Raw genomic sequence first — 21,513 nt, 5'->3', positions numbered from 1 at the left:
TTGTGAGAAAGGGAGAAAAGTACTTCTTTCTCTACTTTCTCCATCCCATGCATTATCTTGTAAACCTCTATCATGTCACCCCGCAGTCGAGTTGTTATGTCGCAACCTATAAATGCTAAGGGTCTTAAGGCCCAATCTTGCTATGCCTGCCATTAATGTTTGCTCCAAGCCTCATCATTAAGGCTTCTTCTGAACCAACCTCAGGAGCCTAGTGACTGAACTTGGGCAAAACCTTACAGGATCCTCAAGGGAGACCCTCAGTGGAAGGGTAGCCATAAAAATCCATGGGAAAAGGGCTGAGGCGGAGGGTTGCCAGCTCTGGGTTGGGAAATTCCTGGAGACTTGGTGGGGTGAAGCCTGGGGAGGCCAGGGTTTAGAGAAGGGAAGGACCAGGGCCATAAAGTCCACCTTCCAAAGTGGCCATGATCTCCATCACCAGGAATTCAGTCGTAATCCCAGGAGATCTCCAGCCCCCACCTGGAGGTTGGCAACCCTATATGGGGCATCACCCTGCCTCAGTGAGGTTGGCAGGAGCCTCCATCTAGTGCAAGGTTGATATGAGCTCATTGCTCTTGCCCTGCAGAGAGTGAGTGGCTGGCTCTTTCTGCCTCTCCCCACTTGGGGGGGGGGGGCCCTTCCCTGGGATGTTTTTGCCTCCCAGTCCACCCCTGGAGACCCTGCACAGATACCAGTGTAACAGAAGAACCGTTAGATGTTATTTGTGCCTGCTACCCAACCTAGAGATATTTTAACTTGTTACCCTCCAAAGCACTGTCGGCACAAATTGTTCTCTTGCAATGGGCATTTAGTTGGGAGAGTGGTAACAGGAGGGAGAAAACAACACAGCAGTGTTTTTACAAAATGGGCTATACTGACTTGGGAGGTGTGTGTGTGTGTGTATATATGTATGTATAGGAAAAACAGGTAAAATTGAAGTTAGTTGTTGGCACACCCCAAGTTAAACAACACATTTGAAAAACACTGAGCTTTTCAAATTAAAGAGTTGCTGATTCATTCTTGAGTGGCACATAATTGGTTGAACAAAAGACACAGAATGTTAATTAGCCCACTCATCTTCAGGATGCTGGGAAATGAAGGGGAGTCAAGTTGTTGATTGTGACAAAGATCGTGATATGAATGATCTGTGGGCAGGAATAATTGGGAGAGCAGGAGACAGCGCTCTAACAGCACTGTTAGACTGCATGTTTGTTCTGCTGGTCTGTGCATGGATTGCCACAAACACGCTCTGTGGAGCTCCTGTTTCCTGGCTGTGGGCAAGGAGGTCAGGACATATAACAGGATATGCTGATACGTTTTTACACCTTTGGGGTGGGGTTCAAGGGGGGGGGGGCTCTGAAGACAACTCTGTTGGGATTCCCTGCTGCAGATGTATGCCAGTTTTTTAAAAGCTTTTGACTTATATGCCGTAGCACCCATCTGCGGCAATGGATTCTGGGGCATGTTGTAGAGAATGCTGGCTAGGCCACTTGAGCATTTCATCGCTCCACGTGGGCCCAAGAAGGCAAGCAATGTTCTCTGCAATTATATGTTACAAGGAGGATCAATAACGGAAGGCAAGCTGTTGTTCAGGGAAGACTGCCTGCCCTTAATTGGTCTCACTGAGTAACCCTGGTAGTTTCCAAGGAACCAGAGGGTTCCCGGTAATATGTGAGAACTACTGGTACCACTCTTCTTAGAATAGCAAGTGTGATGATCTCATGCCCATCTCTATAGGGCAGTGCAACAGATAAAGTAAAGGTTTCTGCATATTGGGGGAAGGGGCTACTCAAGTATCCAGAAGAATGTTGGTTTGTAAATTTACAGAAATTCCCCTAACCAGCTTAGTGAGCCCTCCAAGAGCCACAGAACAAATAGGCCAATAATTAGGCAGGAGGTGAAATTGGATTTGAGACGTGTCTGCCGTGAGACATGCATCCTCTGACATTACCCCATTCTTGGGCTCAGGATGGTATAAGCCAGGGGTGTCCAACATGCAGCTTGTCCTTGCAACCTTACAAGACTGACTTATTGCCCAGAATTCCATGGAGCGATCGCACAGTTTGGAAAACCCAACAGCTCTTCCGATCTGGTGCCGCTTTGAATACAGATCCTCTTTAATATGTACCTCTGACCCTAATGTATCTGTATCAACTTACAATTCTTTAACATTTTATAGCTCTGAATCACTGAGTGCAAGCAGAGGGGCAACTATTCTAGTAAATTCTATACACTGATGGTTCAACAGAGAATGTAAAGAAACAAAAACTCTTCTGCGTCAATACCGCAATTCAAAGTCCCTGTCCTTGCCATCACAATACTTTGTGCTTAAGACTCAGTTGTACCACCTTATCACAAAAAAGAGGTACAATTATATTAAAACTCAATGGGAAAAGCTATACCATGCTACTACTTTTAAAAATTCTAATAAATTCTGGGCCATAGTCTCGGGTGCATTCTGGGCCGATGACACATCTATGTCTGCCATTTCCTCTTATGGTTTCAGCACTTCTCAATTCTGTTCCATCAAGATCTAACTTGTGCTGAACTATCTGATTTTCCTCTAGCCGATATATCTGACTGGCCTCCTGTCCCTCCAGAGGAAATAAAAGAATTAATTACACAACTGAAATTAGGAAAGGCTCCTGGCCCGGATGCCATTTCCTCCGAAATCTTAAAATTAGACCCATACTGGTGGGCTTCTCCCCTTGCATCTCTGTTTACAACTGTAGATTGAACTGGCATAATTCCCTTGGCATGGTTGAATGCAATAGTGGTCCCGCTATACAAAAAGGGTGATCACACTAACCCTGCGAATTACAGGCCAATTAGCCTACTCTCCTTCATTGGCAAGCTTTATTCCAAACATCTATTAGTCAAGCTCAATCTCTGGATGTTACAGGAAAAAATTCTAGGCCCTGAACGGTTGGGCTTCTGCAAAGGGAAGACCACTGCATTACCCTATCCCATCTAGTCAACAAGTACACTGTGCATGATAACCAGAAATTATTTTAGATTTTAAAGGCACATTTGATTCAGTTGACAGGGACCTCCTCTGGATTAAGCTAGATAAACTAAACATGGACAAAAGACTCCTTATGCTTATTAAGAGATTACACACTTCTACCACCTGCCAGATCAAATGCTCATTAGCAGGCAACCTAACATCGAAGATTGCTGCCGATAAGGGTATCAAACAGGGTTGCATTTTGGCTCCCTTTTTATTCAATCTCTTCCTTAATGACCTGGCTATTTAGTTGTCTGGTCCTGACTGCCATGTCCAAAACTCGGTGCATTACATGTACCCTTGTTACTTGATGCTGACGATACGGTGCTGTTGTCCTGCTCTAGAGTGAGCTTAAGACGTCTGTTGCCCCGTTGTGTTCTGTATTTTACTAGTAACAAGCTCCAGCTCAATTATGAGAAGACCAAAATCTTAGTTTTCTCAAAAAAGTGGAGACTTTACAAATGGGTTATTGATGGTAAGAACATAAGAGAAGCCATGTTGGATCAGGCCAACGGCCCATCCAGTCCAACACTCTGTATCACAGTGGCCAATAATATATATATATATATATATATATATATATATATATATATATATATATATATATATATATATATATATATATATACACATACATACACACACACACACACACATACACACTGCGGCTAATAGCCACTGATGGACCTCTGCTCCATATTTTTATCTAACCCCCTCATGAAGCTGGCTATGCCTGTAGCCGCCACCACCTCCTGTGGCAGTGAATTCCACATGTTAATCACCCTTTGGGTGAAGAAGTACTTCCTTTTATCCGTTCCAACCCGACTGCTCAGCAATTTCATTGAATGCCCACAAGTTCTTGTATTGTGAGAAAAGGAGAAAAGTACTTCTTTCTCTACCTTCTCCATCCCATGCATAACCTTGTAAACCTCTATCATGTCACCCCGCAGTCGACGTTTCTCCAAGCTAAAGAGCCCCAAGTGTTTTAACCTTTCTTCATAGGGAAAGAGATGGTAAAGAGATAGAGCAAGTCAAGTATTTTATATACTTAGGTGTTTATTTTCAATATAATGTGACTTGGTCTACCCATCGCAAGTATGCAGTGAAGATAGCTAACATCAGTGCATCTGCCATAGCTCGCTTTTTTATGGCAGAGGTAACCAGTTTGTGCCAGCTGCCATAAAAATATTCAAAGCCAAAGTGATTTCACAACTTCTGTATGGCATCCCAATCTGGATTGGATCTTATGAGGGTGCTATTGAACATGTCCAATCCAAATTCTTGCGTAAAATTCTGAGCATGCCAAAATGTGTCCCATATGCAGTTATCTGCTTAGAAACTGGCATGTCTTTAATGGTTCCTAGTGCATGGCTCATGACCTTCAAATTCTGGCTATGCTTGCACTACAACTCTGAACCGGGGAGCTATATCTCTCAAATGCTCTCTGAATTTAATTTGTCAAATTGGTCAGCACAAATTGAGAGAAAAATAAAAACAATGGGTTTATCCCTAGAACTATTGTCCATGCTGTCCTTCACCACCGCAGTCCAACAAATTAAAAACAGGTTGCTAGATATTGAGCGTCAAAACCTATACAGTCTGGCTAAGAAAACTTGTTCCCCAATGAGTTTTGAGATCTCTCTTAGTACTGGGAAAATGGCCACATATCTTAAGGTGCCACAGCAGCGTAGAGCGTCTTCCCTTGCCAAATGCAACGCCATGCCCTATTCAGTCAGATACTATTCAGCCTATTCAGTCAGATACTGTCTCTGTAAGCAAAAATGTGTGGAGTCAATTACTCATATTCTTCTTTATTGTAATTTGTATACAGATCTTCGTCACAAGTATTTACATCCTCTTTTAGTTAGTATGGTTGATTGTTCTGATGCACTTAAGGTCTACAATCTTTTGAACGATACTTCATCCAGCGTCACTGAGAAAGTGGCTAAGTTTCTTCATTCTGTTTTAAAGGCACTCCAGAGGATCTCATAGAAATAGTTTGTTTATGCTTTTCCTGATGTAGATGTATGCAATCGCTCCATTTTATCTCTTTTTTTTTAAACCAATTTGATCTGATATATACATCTATATATTTTATGCTAATAAAGGCTAACTTAACTTGACTTGACTTGAAACATGCAGCCCAGGGGGCAAATCAGGCCCCTGAGCAACTGGCTGTTGTCTGCTTCCTTCTCTCTCTCTTTTGCTTTCTTCTGCATCACAGGTTGCTTTGCAGGCTTACTCAATCGCACAGGAGCTACAGAACAAAGCCTCCATTTTCTCCATGGGCTGAGGCTCCTCCCTTGGGGAGGAAGGGAGGAGAAATAGCTTTCTTTGCCAGGCTCTCTCAATCACACAGCAGAGCTACTGAGCCAAGCCTCTCTTCCTTCTATTGGCTGAGACTCCTCCCCCTCCTGGTCCCCTGGGGAAGGAAGGAAAGAGCCAAAGCTTCCTTTGACCAGTTTCCTGGATCACACAGGAAAGCTACAACGAAAACACTTTTAAGACCAAGGAGGGCTAATGTTTTAAGCACGTTTTATTTTAAGATTTCTAAAAATCTTTGTGTTTGCCTGTGTCCTTTATAAAGTTTATATCTCTGCTGCCTGGCATTACGTTTTATGACACATGTGGCCTGGCCTGACAAGGTCTCTTTTATGTCAGATCCGGCCCTCATAATAGATGAGGGGAGGGATGGTGGCTCAGTGGTAGAGCATCTGCTTGGTAAGCAGAAGGTCCCAGGTTCAATCCCTGGCATCTCCAACTAAAAAGGGTCCAGGCGTGGAAAACCTCAGCTTGAGAGCTGCTGCCAGTCTGAGTAGACAAGACTGACTTGTCTTGGACCCAGGGTTTGATTCAATATAAGGCAGCTTCATATGTTCATGAGTTCGACACCTGTGGATAAGCTTTAAAAACACTCTGCCTACTTTGAAGGTAAAATGGTCCTAAGCAGGGGACTAATATGATATAAAAATAAAACATTTCTACTGATTCTAAATAGAGCCCCGTTGCGCAGAGTGGTAAAGCTGCAGTACTGCAGTCGGAGCCCTCTGCTCACAACCTGAGTTCAATCCCAGCGGAAGCTGGTTTGAGGTAGCCGGCTCAGGTTGACTCAGCCTTCCAAGGTCTGTAAAATGAGTCCCCAGCTTGCTGGGGGGAAAGTGTAGATGACTGGGGAAGGCAATGGCAAACCACCCTGTAAAAAGTCTGCCATGAAAACATTGTGAAAGCAACATCACCCCAGAGTCGAAAATGACTGGTGCTTGCACAGGGGACTACCTTTACCTTTTTACTGATTCTAAATGATTGCTCTTTATGCTACAAACAGGCCAAGAGAGGGGGCAGAGTGTTTTTCAAGCTTATACTACCCTGGACTTAAGACTGAGCAAGCCTACATTTGATTGTTGCATAAATTAGTTTTTTAGAAATTAACATAAGGTGTCAGTGATAACTACTGTTTCAAATGAAGTCTGATCTTTAAAGGACACAAGGATGCTTTTATCACAGCTTAAAGCTTTTATCTCCCAACATCTGTGAAGACAGAAATAGCTATCAACACACACAATCAATGTCAGGAAGCAAGAGGTGTAATGATGACGATGATAAGCAGTAAGTGATGACAGCAGTCAAACTTTTCAGCTTAGGGAAAAAGGATCACTAAGAAAAAACTTAACAAATTTTTATACAAATATGCAAAGAGTGACCAAAAAGGGGAGAGACAGAATTTTCCCTTCCTCTCCTCAAGCACTAAAATCCAAGGGTACTCAATAATCTTGAAAGGCAGCCAATCCAGGCAAAAAACCCAGCAACCAGTGCACATGCACATGACAGCTCATATTTTGAATAAAACTTTGTTGGTCTTAAAGGTGCCACTGGACTCAGACTTTGTTCTCACACAATTGACTTGTGGAACTTACTGCCACAAGATGCAGTGGCAGCCACTGGCATAGGTGTCTTTAAAAGAGAAGACTGGATAAATTCATGAAGAATGAGGCTCACAGAGAGTTATCAGAAAGAATGGCCACATATAACCTTGGGGTGCTTTGGGGGGGAACAGTGGGAGGGCTTCTAGTGTCCTGGCCCCACTGATGGACCTCCTGATGGCACCTGGTTTTGTTGTTGTTTTTTGGCCATGTTCATCCAGAGGCACTGTTCCCCTGGACACCAATTGTTAAGAGACTACAACAGAAGGGAGTTTGGACCTTGGTTCCTCTGCTAGTGGTCCAGTGCCCAAAAACAATGATGCTGGACTGGATGGAGCTGGGGTCTGACCTAACCACCACTCAGGCTCCTCCTGAGTTTAAAGGAAGCCCATGAAAGCTGTCAGGCCTTCAAGAGTCCCCATCCTCTCCTTCCCACTCTCATGTCCAACGCCGCAAAAAGGCACACCTTCACCGTCAGTCTCTCCTACCAAGTTGTCAACCCTTCCCTCCAGCGACTTAAGGTCATGCCCTCCATCACCCCTTCATCCTCCCCTCCCACCTCCTCCTAACCAGGAGCTGCTCATTCTGCATCTGCGCCTTCTCCAGGCAGGCAGGAAAAGGGGAACATGACGAAAAGGAGGAAAAGGAAAGAGGGAGGGGGAAAGAGACTGAGAGAGAAAGTGACGGGGGGGGGGGGGGGAGACAGAAGGCAGTGCAAAGCAGGCGCCCAAACAACTGTGCAGACAAGGACTGAGGGGGGGGAAGGGGAGGTGAGCAGGCATGGTCTTAACAGCTAAAAGGAAGGAACTCCAAGCAGGATGGCAACCCAGCAGTGGCGCAGCTTCCTCCAACTCTTCCCTCCTCCTATCACACCAACACCAAGAGGAGTGGATGCTGACTCAGCCAACCAGTGGCCACCGGGAAAGCAGTCTGACTCTGGAGTGTGTTGGTGTCCTGCACAGAGCCAAAGTTCTAAGGGCTAAAAATCTGGATGCCAGTGCACGCTAGCACAGTTTAGCGGGAACACTGGAGGGGGGGACATTTCCCCAACTCCAATTTATCTCATGGTGAAGGGGAGCTGGGTGATCCCTTCCTACCTTGTACCGTTTTGAGGGCTGAAGATAGACTAGCTTTCTGTTCCTGTAGCCTCAGAGTGACAGCATCATAGCTCTTGAGGGTCAATGCTGAAAAGCAAATTATTTATCTCACACTGAAGCTCTGCCATAGCATGCTAGGGATCAGAGAGTTACAATCTGAATTCTCCCAACCCAGTGAGCACAAGAAACTACATTTCCAACTTATAAGAAACAGGGAATATAAAGTTCTGGAGAGGTGATTCTTTCTTTTTTTTAATTATACTCTGTATATTTTAATATTGGCTTTGTTTGATTTTAATTTATTCCAATAAAAGTACTGACTGATTGACTAACTGACTGATATTTTCAACGTCTAAACAAACTTGTGGGAATAGTTATAGTGCTGGTTTGGAAAAAATGCTCCATTCATAACTGACTCAATAAGACTGAATTAATCTGTGTACATTTTTAATCCAGGAATCTCTGTCTGCCCTTCCCCCAGATTAACTGAACTGTTAAATGCAACCAGATTTTTCCTACAGAAAATATTAAGTCCCTTATTGAGGGAGGAGACAGACCACGTGATTCGAAGAGCATTTACTCAGAAAAAAGTACCATTAAACCCAATGGGGATAACTCCCTAATAAGTGTGTTTAGAACTGCAGCCAGAGGTTTGGGACACCAGGCTCTCTGCCAAAAGTAACATCTTTGTGCCCAGAAGAAACTACACAGTTATGCACAGACACTTGTGGCTTTGGTCTTCACAGGTGTTGCCAATTCGATGTTTCAGCAGTTGAGGCCATGGCTGACATGGAGAGGACCACATTCACTTACCTGTTTTCCCTACACACAGACACACATACAAAGCAAGGGGTCTGATTTTAACATGAACAGAGAAATACCTGTGAGAACTCAGCAATCCCAGCTCCCCCATCTCACTTCCCCTCAGCCCAACCCTCTGGGTGCTTTTCCACCAGTTCAGCTCATTTCTGGCATCTTAGTCAGTCTGAGAACCAAATGAGTTCAGGAACGGACCCTTGTGGTAAGGCTGGGAAAGTGTTCCGTGTACCTTTTTTGATTAAAAATTAGACCCAACCACCAGTTAATACATAAAGAAGATGGACATGTGAACAAATTTGGCCACCTTTGTAATTTCTGCTTAGGCTTCACTAATGCAAAAAAAAAAATGCACTTTATATGACAAACGTGCTCCGTTTTGAAGGAGTGAAAAGGTAATTATCGACTCACTTTTTCCTTCGTTGCCTTTCCTTTAACCTAGAGTGATAGATATCTACAACCGCAATCTTCAAAGCTGTGGAAGTTGAGAGAGAGAGAAAGAGAGAGAAAGGGAGGGAGAGAACAAAAGAATAATTCTGTCATACAAGGTATTTGCTCCAAGCTTATCTCCCCAATCCACCAACGCTATCTGCTTTTATCATAGCATTTAAAAGGTCGTGCTCCCCAGCAGGAAAAAAAGTAAGCTGAATCTTGTTTGAAGATGCTAGAGAGAGAGCAGCTCCAAGCTGCTGAAACAGAATCAGAGTATGGCCCCTGCACACGTGTGCCATGCAGGCAGCGTGAGACTTGCTTCATGACTGTGCAATCCTGTGCTGCAGGGTTGTATGTGATAAACATGTGGCCTCTCCCATCTGGCCATGCTATTATCATGCATAATGAATGGAGACATGAGACCAAGACCACGCTTAAGCAGGCTTTTATATTTCAGGGCATACATGTGATGGGGTTGTAAGAGTGCCCTGTGATAGAACAACCCACCCTAGACTAAACACACATTATTAGAGACTGGCTAACGAACAGAATAAAGTGACTATCAAAGTGGTTTCACGACCATGAGAATCCTAAAATAACCCGATTTTGTTTGTGTGGGGGGTGGGGGAGGGGACATGATTGAGCAAAGTAACATTAACATCAACACTTTTAAGTAAATATTTTCAGCCATGGGAAATATTTTTCTAACCTTTCTCTGTCTTGCTTGAAACAGAACTCACCATGTAGAAGGTCTGAGTCATCCTCCACAAAGTCTATATCCCTTAAGTCCCATTCAGCATAGTTGTCAAACTCCTGGGAGGGAGAAGTGATCTTTTTTAGAAACTGGTTGCTTGTTAATTCAAAGAACCCTCATGCAATATCAAGATAGACAAGGAAGATGGGAGGAAAACAGTAGTTTTCGCAACAATCTCTCTCTCTCTCTCCAAAATCTTCAGTTAGTAACTGGCCTAAAGCATCAAGAATAACTGCAGATGTTACAAGAACTGCTTAGTTAAGTGCATTGTGAAACAGCTTCTTTTTCCTTACTCGTGCTGGAGAACTGCCCCAGGATGGAAGAGGCCATTAGAAATTCCAATAAGTCTGTCAGATCAGAAATTCTGTGTCACATTGTTCCTAACAATAGTAACCGTGCCACAAAACTAGACCTGATGCTAGAATTGCCACCCCCAGCACTATTCTTAGGGCTTCTGGTACAGCACCCCAAAAATATGCAACCAAAAAGCTTTAGAACATTAAACCAAATGTTTAAACCAAAAAGCTTTAGAAGATTAAAAAACCTGGGGAGAAAGTAGCATGATACACTATATAAATAAACAAATTCAATTACATGCACAAAACATAACACCACTAATTTAATATGTAAAATCAAAACCAGAAAACAAATGTGCATCTACAGTAAATTAGTACACAGCCAAGGGGCTGAGGCTCAGTGGAAGAGCCTCTGCTTGGCATCAGGGCCGGCCCTGCCACCAGGCAGACTAGGCAACTGCCTAGGGCGCTGGGCTTCTGGGGGTGCCAAATTGGGTGCCCTGTGTGACTTGGTGATGTTATCAGTGCGGGGGAGGGGGGGCACCAGAAGCTAGCCTTGCCTAGGGGGCCAGACAGTCTAGGGCTGACCCTGCATGGCATGCAGAAGGTCCCAGGTTCAATTCCTGGCATCTCCAGCTAAAAGGACTAGGCTGTCAGTGATGGGAAGGACCTCTGCCTGAGAACCTGGAGAGCCGCTGCCAGTCTGAGTAGAAGACGACCGCAGATTTATACCCCGCCTTTCTCTCTGAATCAGAGACTCAGAGCAGCTCACAATCTCCTCTCCCCCCACAACAAACACCCTGTGAGGTGGGTGGGGCTGAGAGGGCTCTCACAGCAGCTGCCCTTTCAAGGACAACCTCTGGCAGGGCTATGGCTGACCCAAGGCCATTCCAGCAGATGTAAGTGGAGGAGTGGGGACTTAAACCCGGTTCTCCCAGACAGGAGTCTGCACACTTAACCACTACGCTAAACTGCCTCTCATGGACAAGACTGACCTTGATGGATTCAATATGAGGCAGCTTTATTTGTATGTTTGCTGTGCTCAACATAACATATTCCGAGAGTTTAATATGGTTATCTAGCTAGTTCTTATAAGTTAGGGATGCCAGCCTCCAGGTGGGACCTTGGGATCTCTCAGAATTACAGCTCATTTCCAGACTTCCCCTGCAGAAGACAGATGCTTTGGAGGAGGGTGGATTCTATGGCATTTTAGCCCACTGAGGTCCCTGCCCTCCCCAGGCTCAATCCGCAAATCTTCAGGTGTTTCCCAACCTTAACCCTGCCCCCCCCCCCCAAACTCCTGACAGTGGCCAGCAAGGACCTGGCAACTACTGTTTCCTCTAAGCTGAGTTCGCGTGAGCTAGCTCACAGTTTTTTAGCCTCCGGCTCACACATTTTTGTCCTCGCTCAGGAAAAATGGCCCCAGAGCAAGCTAATTTATACAGCAGCCAAATCACTCACTCACAACTGTAATGCCAGTAGCTCACAAAGTAGAATTTTTGCTCACAAGACTCCACAGCTCAGAGGGAGTATTGCTGGCAACCCTATGTTTTGTTATGTTCTTCACAGTGTGAGTGAAATATGATTTTGCTAATTATGTTTCTAAGCCACTAATAAATGCTTTGTGTTGAAATGCATTTCTTGCTCTCAATCTTTTTGGTTTACCTTGAGGCTTCCAAATACTTCTTCATCCAATCAAATATAACGTATACATATCAATCTGGTTGGATTCATTTAGGATTAACTCTCTCACTTTTGGTAAAAAAGACAAAGACTTTTTCATTCTTTGGGGAAAATGGTGAACACAATTGAGATAAATGAGCAATTAGATGTAGCTCAATGTACAGCGTAGCATTTTATCACCAATTCTTGGTAGTATTTTAGATTTACCTGACTCACACAAATTGCTTTTTCTGCCAATCAGTACTGCTGATGATGTTACTGAAACTGTGGCAAAGTTCCTCCAGGCAGCTCTACTTATACGTAGTACTATGGTAAACTAAGCTATTTTACAATTATTTAATTCATAACTTTTAAAGAATGGAACTGAAAGATGGAATATGTTTTTTTATACATGTGTATGCTTTATTTCTGCACTTTCTTTTATCCTACTCTTTTCTATATTAACAGTTTTAAAATGCCAATAAAGGAAATTGCTATGTAATTAGATGTAGCTGGATAGAGCAACTGCCAGAGCTAGTGTTGAAGGGGAAAATGGCTACTCCAAAATTTTACCTGTGACAATCCCAGATTTAGACTCTGAGGTAAATTTAGCAAGAGCCTGTTATTGCCTCAGGGCCTGCAAGTTATTCTCCCACGGCTCTGCCCAGCTGTTCAATTACTTCTCCAGCAGCCCAATTATTTTTTCTGCTGCACCTTAAGTCCTTCCTTCTGCTCTCCCAGTTTCTGCCAAATGGTTTAAGCGTGTTCAGACATTTACAGTGCAAATCCTACATCTTCAAAAAAAATATCTACGAGCACTAGACTAATGATACAAATGATCCCTTTAAGCTGCATTCAGGTTAGTGACCATACTGCAAGAAGAAATCACAAGCCATTCGTACTTATTTCCAGGAGGAAAAGCAAAGACCATTCCTGAGATATTCCTACCTCAATGAAGTCTGCTCTTGCGGGCATGTATCCAGCCATGTCTCTGGAGAGCAGAGAATCAAACGTAGGACGTGGAGGGTCTTCAGATGCTGGAAAAGAAAAACAAGAACAATAAACATCTGCCATTTTAAATGCACCTTAAACAAAACAACATGAAGTAAAAATGCAGCTGAGTGCTGTTCTAAAAATGCAAAAATATTTTGTCCTTCCTTGCAGATGAAAATAAATTGTGTAGTAGTTTGATATATTATGGTTCCTGACCTCTAGGTGGCACCTGGAGATTTCCCATTATTACAAATGATCTCTAGACAACCAAGTTCAGTTCCCCTGGAGAAAATGGCTGCTTTGGAAGGCGGGCTTTATGACATTATACTCTGCTGAGGTCCCTCCCCTCCCCAAACTCTGCCCTCCAGAGGCTCCACCCCCAAAATATCCAGGTATTTCCAAACCCAAAGTTGGCAGCCCTATGCAGTATTCCTCATAGGTTTGCAACTCAACCCTAATCATACTCAGAAGTAAATCCCACAGTTCAGCATAAGCAGGGCTTTTCTTGTAGCAGGAACTCCTTTGCATATTAGGCCATACACTTCTGATGCAGCCAGCGGGGGGCATTTGAATGTGCAATGTGCATGCGACATTACATCACCTGGAAGTGACGTCATCAAAATGGTGGTGCCAATGCGGGGCCTCTCTAGGCGTTTCTACGGTACCTATTGTACCATAGAGTTTTACCTCCCAAATGGCTAGAGCATCTGGGGAAACCATAGAAATGCCTAGAGCGGCCCTGCATGGGTGCTGCCATTTTGATGACATCACTTCTGTGTGATGTCATCACGCCAGCAACGCAGGGGGAGGTTCCCTGCCTGGACTGCTGGCTTGGCAGCCCTACTTGCAGCTGCTGGAATGGCCTTGGGTCAGCCATAGCTCTAGCAGAGTTGTCCTTGAAAGGGTACCTTCTGTGAGAGCTCTCTCAGCCCCACCCACCTCACAGAGTGTCTGTTGTAGGGAAGGAAGATAAAGGAGATTGTGAGCCACTCTGAGACTCTGAGATTCGGAGTGGAGAGCGGGATATAATCCAATATCACCTTCGTCAACAACAACATCTTCCTATCATGGGAGAGGCATTTCAGCGGGTGGGCATTGATATAATTGGGCCTTTCCCAAAACCTACCCAAAGACAAAAGAGGTTTATTTTAAGCCTGGTGGGCCTTGCAACAAAATACCCAGAGGCGCTCTAGCCTCCACTGCTGCCCCAGCTGTAACAGAAGCTCTAGTCAAGATTTTTTGTTAGTTGGGTTTTTCTGCAGAGATTCTGACAGACAGGGGATGCGATTTCTAGTCAGAATTAATGGAGTGTCTTTGCGGGGTGAAGCATTTAAAGACAAAAGCTTACTCCCACCCCTGCCCCCACACCCAGTCATATGGACTGGGACCATGAAAGGGATGCTCAAGGTGCACATGGACACTCCTCCCCAGGACTAGGACAAGAAATTGCTGCAGTTGTTGTTCACCTATAGGGAAGTCCCTCAAGAATACATGGGTTCTCATCCTTTGAATTCATGCCTGACAGGAGGGCCAGGGGACCACTAGATCTTATAAAAGAGAGGTGGGAGTAGTTTCTCAAGGCGAAACAGTCAGTGGTGGATTATATCCTGTCCTTTAGAGACCAGGCCAGGCCTCACAACTGGAAGGGGAACTAGGAGTCCTGTTCCACCCAGTGGGAAGTCCTGAAAATGAGCAAGTGGTGGCAGTGAGCACCCTAGTGGAAGGAAGTGGTAACACCCTCCAGGAGTTGGTAATTCCAAGGAGAGGCGGGGCAGAACAGGGGCTGCAAGTCAAAGCAGGCCTGTTCCATCATATAAGTCATAACTAGAAATGAAATTTTACATAAAATATATTTTTTCTGCCGCCAAGAAGCAGCTGACTTATGGCAGTCCTGGAGGCAGTCCTAAGAGATATTCGGATGTGGTTTGCCATTGCCTGCCTCCACATCATGACTGGTATTTCCTGGAGGTCTCCCATCCAAACGCTAACCCCGGCTGACCCTGCTTAGCTTCTGAGATCTGATGAGATCAGGCTAGTCTGGGCCATTCAGGTCAGGGCACATACAATAATCCTGATTAAAAAGTGATTAAAAATGAAATATCACTGAAAATTCAGCACCAATGCACCCCTTTACCAAAAATCTCAAGTCAACCTGCACATAAATTAGAAATCAAAATGTCTAAATCTGTACAAAGAATAGAGAAGACTAAATTGCATGTTCTGAATTCATGTCATTTTGCTGTCTTCTTTGACTTCAGGAGCAAAAAACTATCATGGAAGCAAAACTGAAAAGGCAACAATCTGCAATCCAGCAATCCAGCAGCTGAGCGTAGAACAGGTATTAAGAAACAAATTTAGCACTATGGTGTTTAAAAGCTGTTTTTCATGTGATACTTTCCATGGGGAAATAATTTCTGTAGGAAAAAATATCCTTCTTAAATGGAACAAATGTACAAAAATGTCTATGTGTTTTCAAGATGGCACCAAAATCTAACTACATCTGCGTGTATCTTGAAAACCACTTGATAAAATCTGCAAATGCAACAAACAAACATTTGTAATGTCTTGAAAACATGATGCATGTGTACCAACTATTATTATTCCTTTGGCTGTTGTAGATTTTCTGGGCTGTGTGGCAGACCATGTACGCACAGCCCGGAAAATCTACAACAGCCAATGGACTCCAGCCATGAAAGCCTTCGACAACATATATTATTATTCCCATAGCAAAAAATTTACTAGTGATTTCTGTTTATTATCCTTATTAAGAAGCAAATATATTTGCTAAAAGTCACCAAAGTGCTTGAGTACACAGTGCATTCTCCACCCACTTATAAACAGATTAGACCAGGATTGTTTATTCTGTGGATTAATTTAGTCCCCTTTTCCTGAATTTACTATAGCAATATTTTAAACAGTTTATGGAAAATCTGATTTTTATTGAACAAAACCTTTTTGTTAGCCCAACACCATAAATTTTTCTTGTGTTTGAAGGTAAATTTGTCTAATGTCATCTACAATCATTCTCTGAAGGCCATCTAGGGAAACACAGAACAAAAGAATGGGAAATACTACACCCAACTCCACAGTGGACACTTACAGTAAAACGGAATGGCTGTATCAGTGAGTTGGTTTTCTTCTGCCTGCTTCAGACTTAACAATGTGGAAGCAAAGAGGGGGTTGTTGATGAAGTGCTTCATGTAATGTTTCTCACACTCCTCTTTAGTCTTTGTGCTCATCTGATTGGCTACATCCTGCCTAGAAGGGAAGGGGGGAGAGGGAACTAGTTAAACAATGATGAAAATACTGATCGCTCTAGATGCATACCCACTGAAATTGGACAGATTTCCCACATGGATTTTAACACTGAAACAGACATTAAATGCTTACCAGTTTCCAAAGCCGCAATCCATCACTGCTTCCAACAGGGCCATTTCTTCCTGAGCTGTCCACGTAGGATCAAGGACTGGGAAATTGGAAGTCTGGAGAAGTGGGGGAAAGGATTTAAATTTTCTGCTGCACATCTGGGCAGCTTGCATCCCCATTGACTTCAGTGAAATTTAAGCTGTTTTGAAACTTTTATTTGTCTCATCCCTCATGATCAGGATAAGCAATGGTAAATAAAAACAACAAACATTTATGGTATAAAAGTGACATGCTAAATCCCCAACTTTCTGCAGATTTAATCTTTGATGATAACTCAATCTGAATACTTTGAAATTACTAGACTAAAATGTATTTTATTATTTTGGAAAAAAGATGAGATGGGGGACTTTTCTGCAGATTTAATCACTGCTGGTCTGTATGATTCAGATCAGCCATGATCGCTTCCCTGAAGCCCTGCCCGCTTTGAATGCAGATGTGCAATTTTGGGACAGCAGGTATTTCCACACTCCTGGATCTATTATTTAGGATTCTACACACAGATGACTATATTTTTATAATGCATCGTGCCCATGGCCCCCACACAAATCCCTTTTCTTAAAAAAACAAGCCCATGGCCGATAATATTGCTATACTTTTAAGGTAAAATAATCTATTTAAAAAGCAATTTATCCTTGAACCAGAGTGGCCTCTCTCTACCATCTACCTCTTTGCAGAGCTCAATGACTGTCTCCAGAAACAAGTCAGATTTTGTATTCAGGGCTTTAAATGCCCATTCCTGACATATGTAACACTCTGTTCTACATGCACAAAAGCAAATCTACTCTTCCAGTAGCTGGGAACGATTCTCACACTGACAGGTTAAAAGCTTCAGTGGTACCTCACAGGAATTTAATTATGTCATAATAATGTAAATATCTCACAAGTCATAATTACTATTAGCTTATAAAAGTGTCACTATAGAACATAACAAAGAACTCATCATTAGCATATCTATGGCCTGTAATACCAGAAGCAATAAGACATGAAATGCTTAAGGCCGGAGGGGGGGGGGAGGGAGGACAGAATAAAGCATTTAATGGAAACCTGCTTCAAGAGTTTCAATGAGACAGAAGGTATAATTATTATGTGTAACAGCAGATTAACAAAAGCGTTTTTCTGGTTAAGATCATAATTGATCAAAAGTATCATTATTCTGCAAAGTCATAAACAGTGAAATTTCCAATGGAATGAATCTCCAAGAATCGAAGACACAAAAACCTAAGAAGGGTTCATCAAAATAGCATAATCACCATAATTTCATAGGTGTGATCACTGCGATGTTTCTTATACTCGAATCCTCTTGTGAAACACTGCAAAACAAAATATAACAATGAATATAATGAGCAGTCTGCTATATACAAGCTTTTTTCCTGCAAAAAGCTTGTCTTTTATTCATTTAAAATATTTATCCTCTGCCTTTTCAAGCTCAAGGCTGCTTCCAGAAAATAAAACAATCCAATTTTAAAACCACTGGATCCACTAAACTTAGCAACATCAGCATCACAATGCTACAATGTCTATTCTGCAGCTATAAAGGATAGCATGGACAGCCAGTAGTGGTTAAAATGTTTGGTAAAAGTTTGGGGGACCTCGGTTCAAATCTCCATCTTGCCACAGAACAAAGTGAGTGATCCTGGACTAGGCCAGAGGTGGCCAAACTACAGCTTGGGAGTCATGTGTGGCTTTTTCACACATATTGTGTGGCTCTCAAAGCCCCCCATCTCCCGCCAGCTGGTTTGGAGCAGGCATTTCTCTCTTTAAATCATTTCTCTAAGCCAAGGCAGCCAGCAGCTTGGAAAATGCATTTATGATTGCTTTCTTTCCACCTCTCCCTCCTTCCCTCATCTATTTGCCTGCCTTCCCGTCTTATGGCTCTAAAACATCTGGCATTCAAGTCTTGTGGCTCTCAAACATCTGATGTTTATTCTATGTGACTCTTACGTTAAGCAAGTTTGTCCACCCTGAACTAGGCCCTCATGTTCATCCTAACCTATAATGCAAGATTCTTGTGAGACTAAAATGAAGGGAGAGAACCTTGTACACCATGCTGAATTTTCTAGAGAAAGGAAGGGATAAAAATATAGTACAATACACTATGTAAGTAGGAATCATGGATGTTAGTCAACAGCAGAGAGTTGAGCAGTCTGACCTATTGTTATATTTATTTTGTATCCCACCCTGTCCCACAAGCAGGCTCAGGGTACATCACAACATATCAATAAAATACATGGAATTAAAACATTAACACAATAATAATCCAAATTAACAACTGACAATCAATGTACTAATCAGATCTATGATGGCAGCTATTTCGGGACTTTGGTGCCTCCTGAGGAAGCTATTAGATGGTCACGCACTGCAACCTGTTGCCTGGTAATGCTTTATTGATCTTGTAAGCAGGGCTGGTCAGAATGGGCACTCTAACATTGCAACAGTACAAAGCATGCTGGCAGTGAGAACACGAAAGGCAAAGATGAATTAGACATCCGCCACCTCAACCAAAGGCCTGGTGGAACAGCTCCATTTTATAGGCCCTATGGAATTGGGCCCTGATCTCCAAAAGGAGTGTGTTCTACCAGGCAGGGGCCAGGGCAGAGAAAGCCCTGACCCTTGTTGAAGCTAAATGGATATCTTTTGGGCCAGAGACTACCAGCTGAGCATAAAGCTCTATGGGGCACATATGGGGAGATTCAGTCCCGTAGGTATGTGGTCCCTAACCACGTAGGGCTTTGAAGGTCACTACCATTTCACTACTGTTACAGCTTGACATTTTTTGCACCAACACCATTTGGATTGAAAAGGGCAACTAGAATGATTAAAGGGTTGAAACCCTTTCCCTATGAAGAAACGTTAAAATGCTTGGGGCTCTTTAGCTTGGAGAAATGTCAGCTGAGGGGTGTCAAGATAGAGGTTTACAAGATTATGCATGGGATAGAGAAGAAAGAGAAAGCAGTACTTTTCTCCCTTTCTCACAAGGCAAGAACTCGTGGGCATTCAATGAAATTGCTGAGCAGTCAGGTTAAAACAGATAAAAGGAAGTACTTCTTCACCCAAAGGGTGATTAACATGTGGAATTCACTGCCACAAGAGGTGGTGACAGCTGACAGCATAGCCAGTTTCAAGAGGGGACTGGATAAACATATGGATCAGAGGTCCATCAGTGGCTATTAACCACAGTTTATCATTGGAACTCTCTGGGGCAGTGATGCTCTGTATTCTTGGTGCTTGGGGGGCACAGTGGAAGGGTTTCTAGTGTCCTGGCCCCACTGTTGGACCTCCTGATGGGACCTAGTTTTTTTGGCCACTGTGTGACACAGAGTGTTGGACTGGATGGGCCACTGGCCTGATCCAACATGGCTTCCCTTATGTTCTTATGTGGTGTTGCACAAAAAAAACCCCTTACATGAGAGCTAGCCCAACTCCTACAAACCACCTTTTCTTTACAGCAGAATGTAAGAAAAAGCAATGCATTTGTCTATTCCTGCTTGTTGACAATTCTGTCATCAACAGCCTGAGCCAGTCTGTGTTGATTAGCCCTATGCAGCAACAAACTGTAGCATCAGATGTGGTTATACTAACAGGCCTCAGCTGCTTCTTGATTATCCAGCCGTTGGCTCTCAGTGCCAGTGGAATATGCTGCATGCTTGGTAAGCTCATCCTTGTGAATTCCTCTCCCCACTCATAAAGGTAGTTTACCTGCAAGCACAGCAAGAAGGGAGGTGGCCCACATTCAGCGCACTTGATGTATGGTTCCGCAAGGTAGGAGGAGCACCCTCGGCACGGTGGTTTGTCAAAAGGATCATCTGTGAAGCCAACAAGACCACAAAAAATATAACCTCGGTAGCCTTTTGCTAGTCCAAATACCTTAATTCGTAACGCTGTTACTGGAAATGCTATCTGTGTTATATCCTGGATTAGAGTTGTCAGCTCCAGGCTAGGAAACACCTGAAGAGTTTGGAGGCGGAGTTAAAGGAGGGTGGGGTTTGGGGGATAATGTCCACCTTCCAAAGCGGCCATTTTCTCCAGGGGAACTGATCTCTGTCCCCTGGAGACTGGTTGTAAGAACCGGAGATCTCCAGCCACCACCTGGAGAATGGCAACTCTAGATTCTGATTTACTGCAAATAATAACAAAGGTAAAAGGTTTTCCTAGAATTGGAATGGGATTGGGTTTGGGAAAACCTTTATCCAGGATATGATAAATGGAAACATGCGGGAAAGCTCCAACTAAGATGGCATGTAACGGAGCTAATCACATGATTCTTCTGAGCATGGATTTCCTTTTCTGGGTTGGGCAGTGCTTTGTTCACTGCTATGAGAGAACAGAAGGTGCACACAGGAACTCCACTGGGGTGAAGGCTAACCCTGCTTCCTGTGTCTAGCAGCCCCAACCATTAAGAACTGGGCCTGCTCTTATCTGTAAACTCCCATCCCAAATTCTGTTTCATAAGCTAACCAGGATTCAGTTGGGAAGGGAACCATACTGGGTTGTACAACTACATTAATACATCTTCCGTATCCAAATCTGACCTAACCAGGTCTGTTTCCCTCCTTTGAATCTTCCACCCATGGTTCAATGGTAATTACAAAAGCATAGTTCTTGAATCAGGAGGATTTAAAGAGCTATCTGCAATCTTTCAGTTAAAATACTTACTGCTGAAAGAAGCCAAGCGCTCCATGTTCTTCCTTCAGGATCCTGAGTAGCACCCCAAGGAAATTGACTCTCCTTTGAATTAAACTTTTCAGACAACCAGCCCTGCAAAAAAGTTATGTCAACTTAACAGGAAAAAAGCCTCCAATTGTCACACTTACTGGAGCAGATTTATTTCATTTTAGACTGGTCACTGTTTGCTTTATGTTTTTATGCCCTGGGCTTGTTTTTGTTAATGATAATTTATGATTTTATTGTATTTTTTTAAACTCATGAGCCACCTTGAACTAGGCTCTGGTGAGAAACAATGTACATTTTATAAATAAATAAACTGCTGGTTAATGTAATCAAGTGCCATTGCTCTGGTTCTCTTTTTGGAAGGACACCAAATGCAAGATTCTTGATATTCAAAGTGCTGGCATATTCAGATTTCCTCAAAAAAAGTTTCCGTAAGTGGTAGGCA

General features: G+C 43.3%; 1 protein-coding gene across 1 annotated transcript in view; it reads right to left on the bottom strand.

The window, feature by feature from the left end:
* Positions 1-21,155, bottom strand: part of TADA2A (transcriptional adaptor 2A) — a 51,723-nt gene extending 30,568 nt beyond the window's left edge. The window contains exons 1-8 of the mRNA XM_060259544.1: positions 21,054-21,155; positions 20,097-20,203; positions 17,651-17,710; positions 16,365-16,456; positions 16,075-16,232; positions 12,930-13,018; positions 10,010-10,082; positions 9,249-9,312 (exon numbers count right to left, since the gene is read on the bottom strand). Of these exons, the coding sequence (XP_060115527.1) occupies positions 9,249-9,312; positions 10,010-10,082; positions 12,930-13,018; positions 16,075-16,232; positions 16,365-16,456; positions 17,651-17,710; positions 20,097-20,203; positions 21,054-21,078 (668 nt within the window). The 5' untranslated portion in view covers positions 21,079-21,155. The remainder of the gene's footprint in view (positions 1-9,248; positions 9,313-10,009; positions 10,083-12,929; positions 13,019-16,074; positions 16,233-16,364; positions 16,457-17,650; positions 17,711-20,096; positions 20,204-21,053) is intronic.
* Between the last annotated feature and the right edge of the window lie 358 nt (positions 21,156-21,513).

This window comes from Heteronotia binoei, chromosome 18 (assembly GCF_032191835.1).
Source record: "Heteronotia binoei isolate CCM8104 ecotype False Entrance Well chromosome 18, APGP_CSIRO_Hbin_v1, whole genome shotgun sequence".
NCBI lineage: Eukaryota > Metazoa > Chordata > Lepidosauria > Squamata > Gekkonidae > Heteronotia > Heteronotia binoei.
This window is presented reverse-complemented; position numbering and strand designations above follow the sequence as displayed.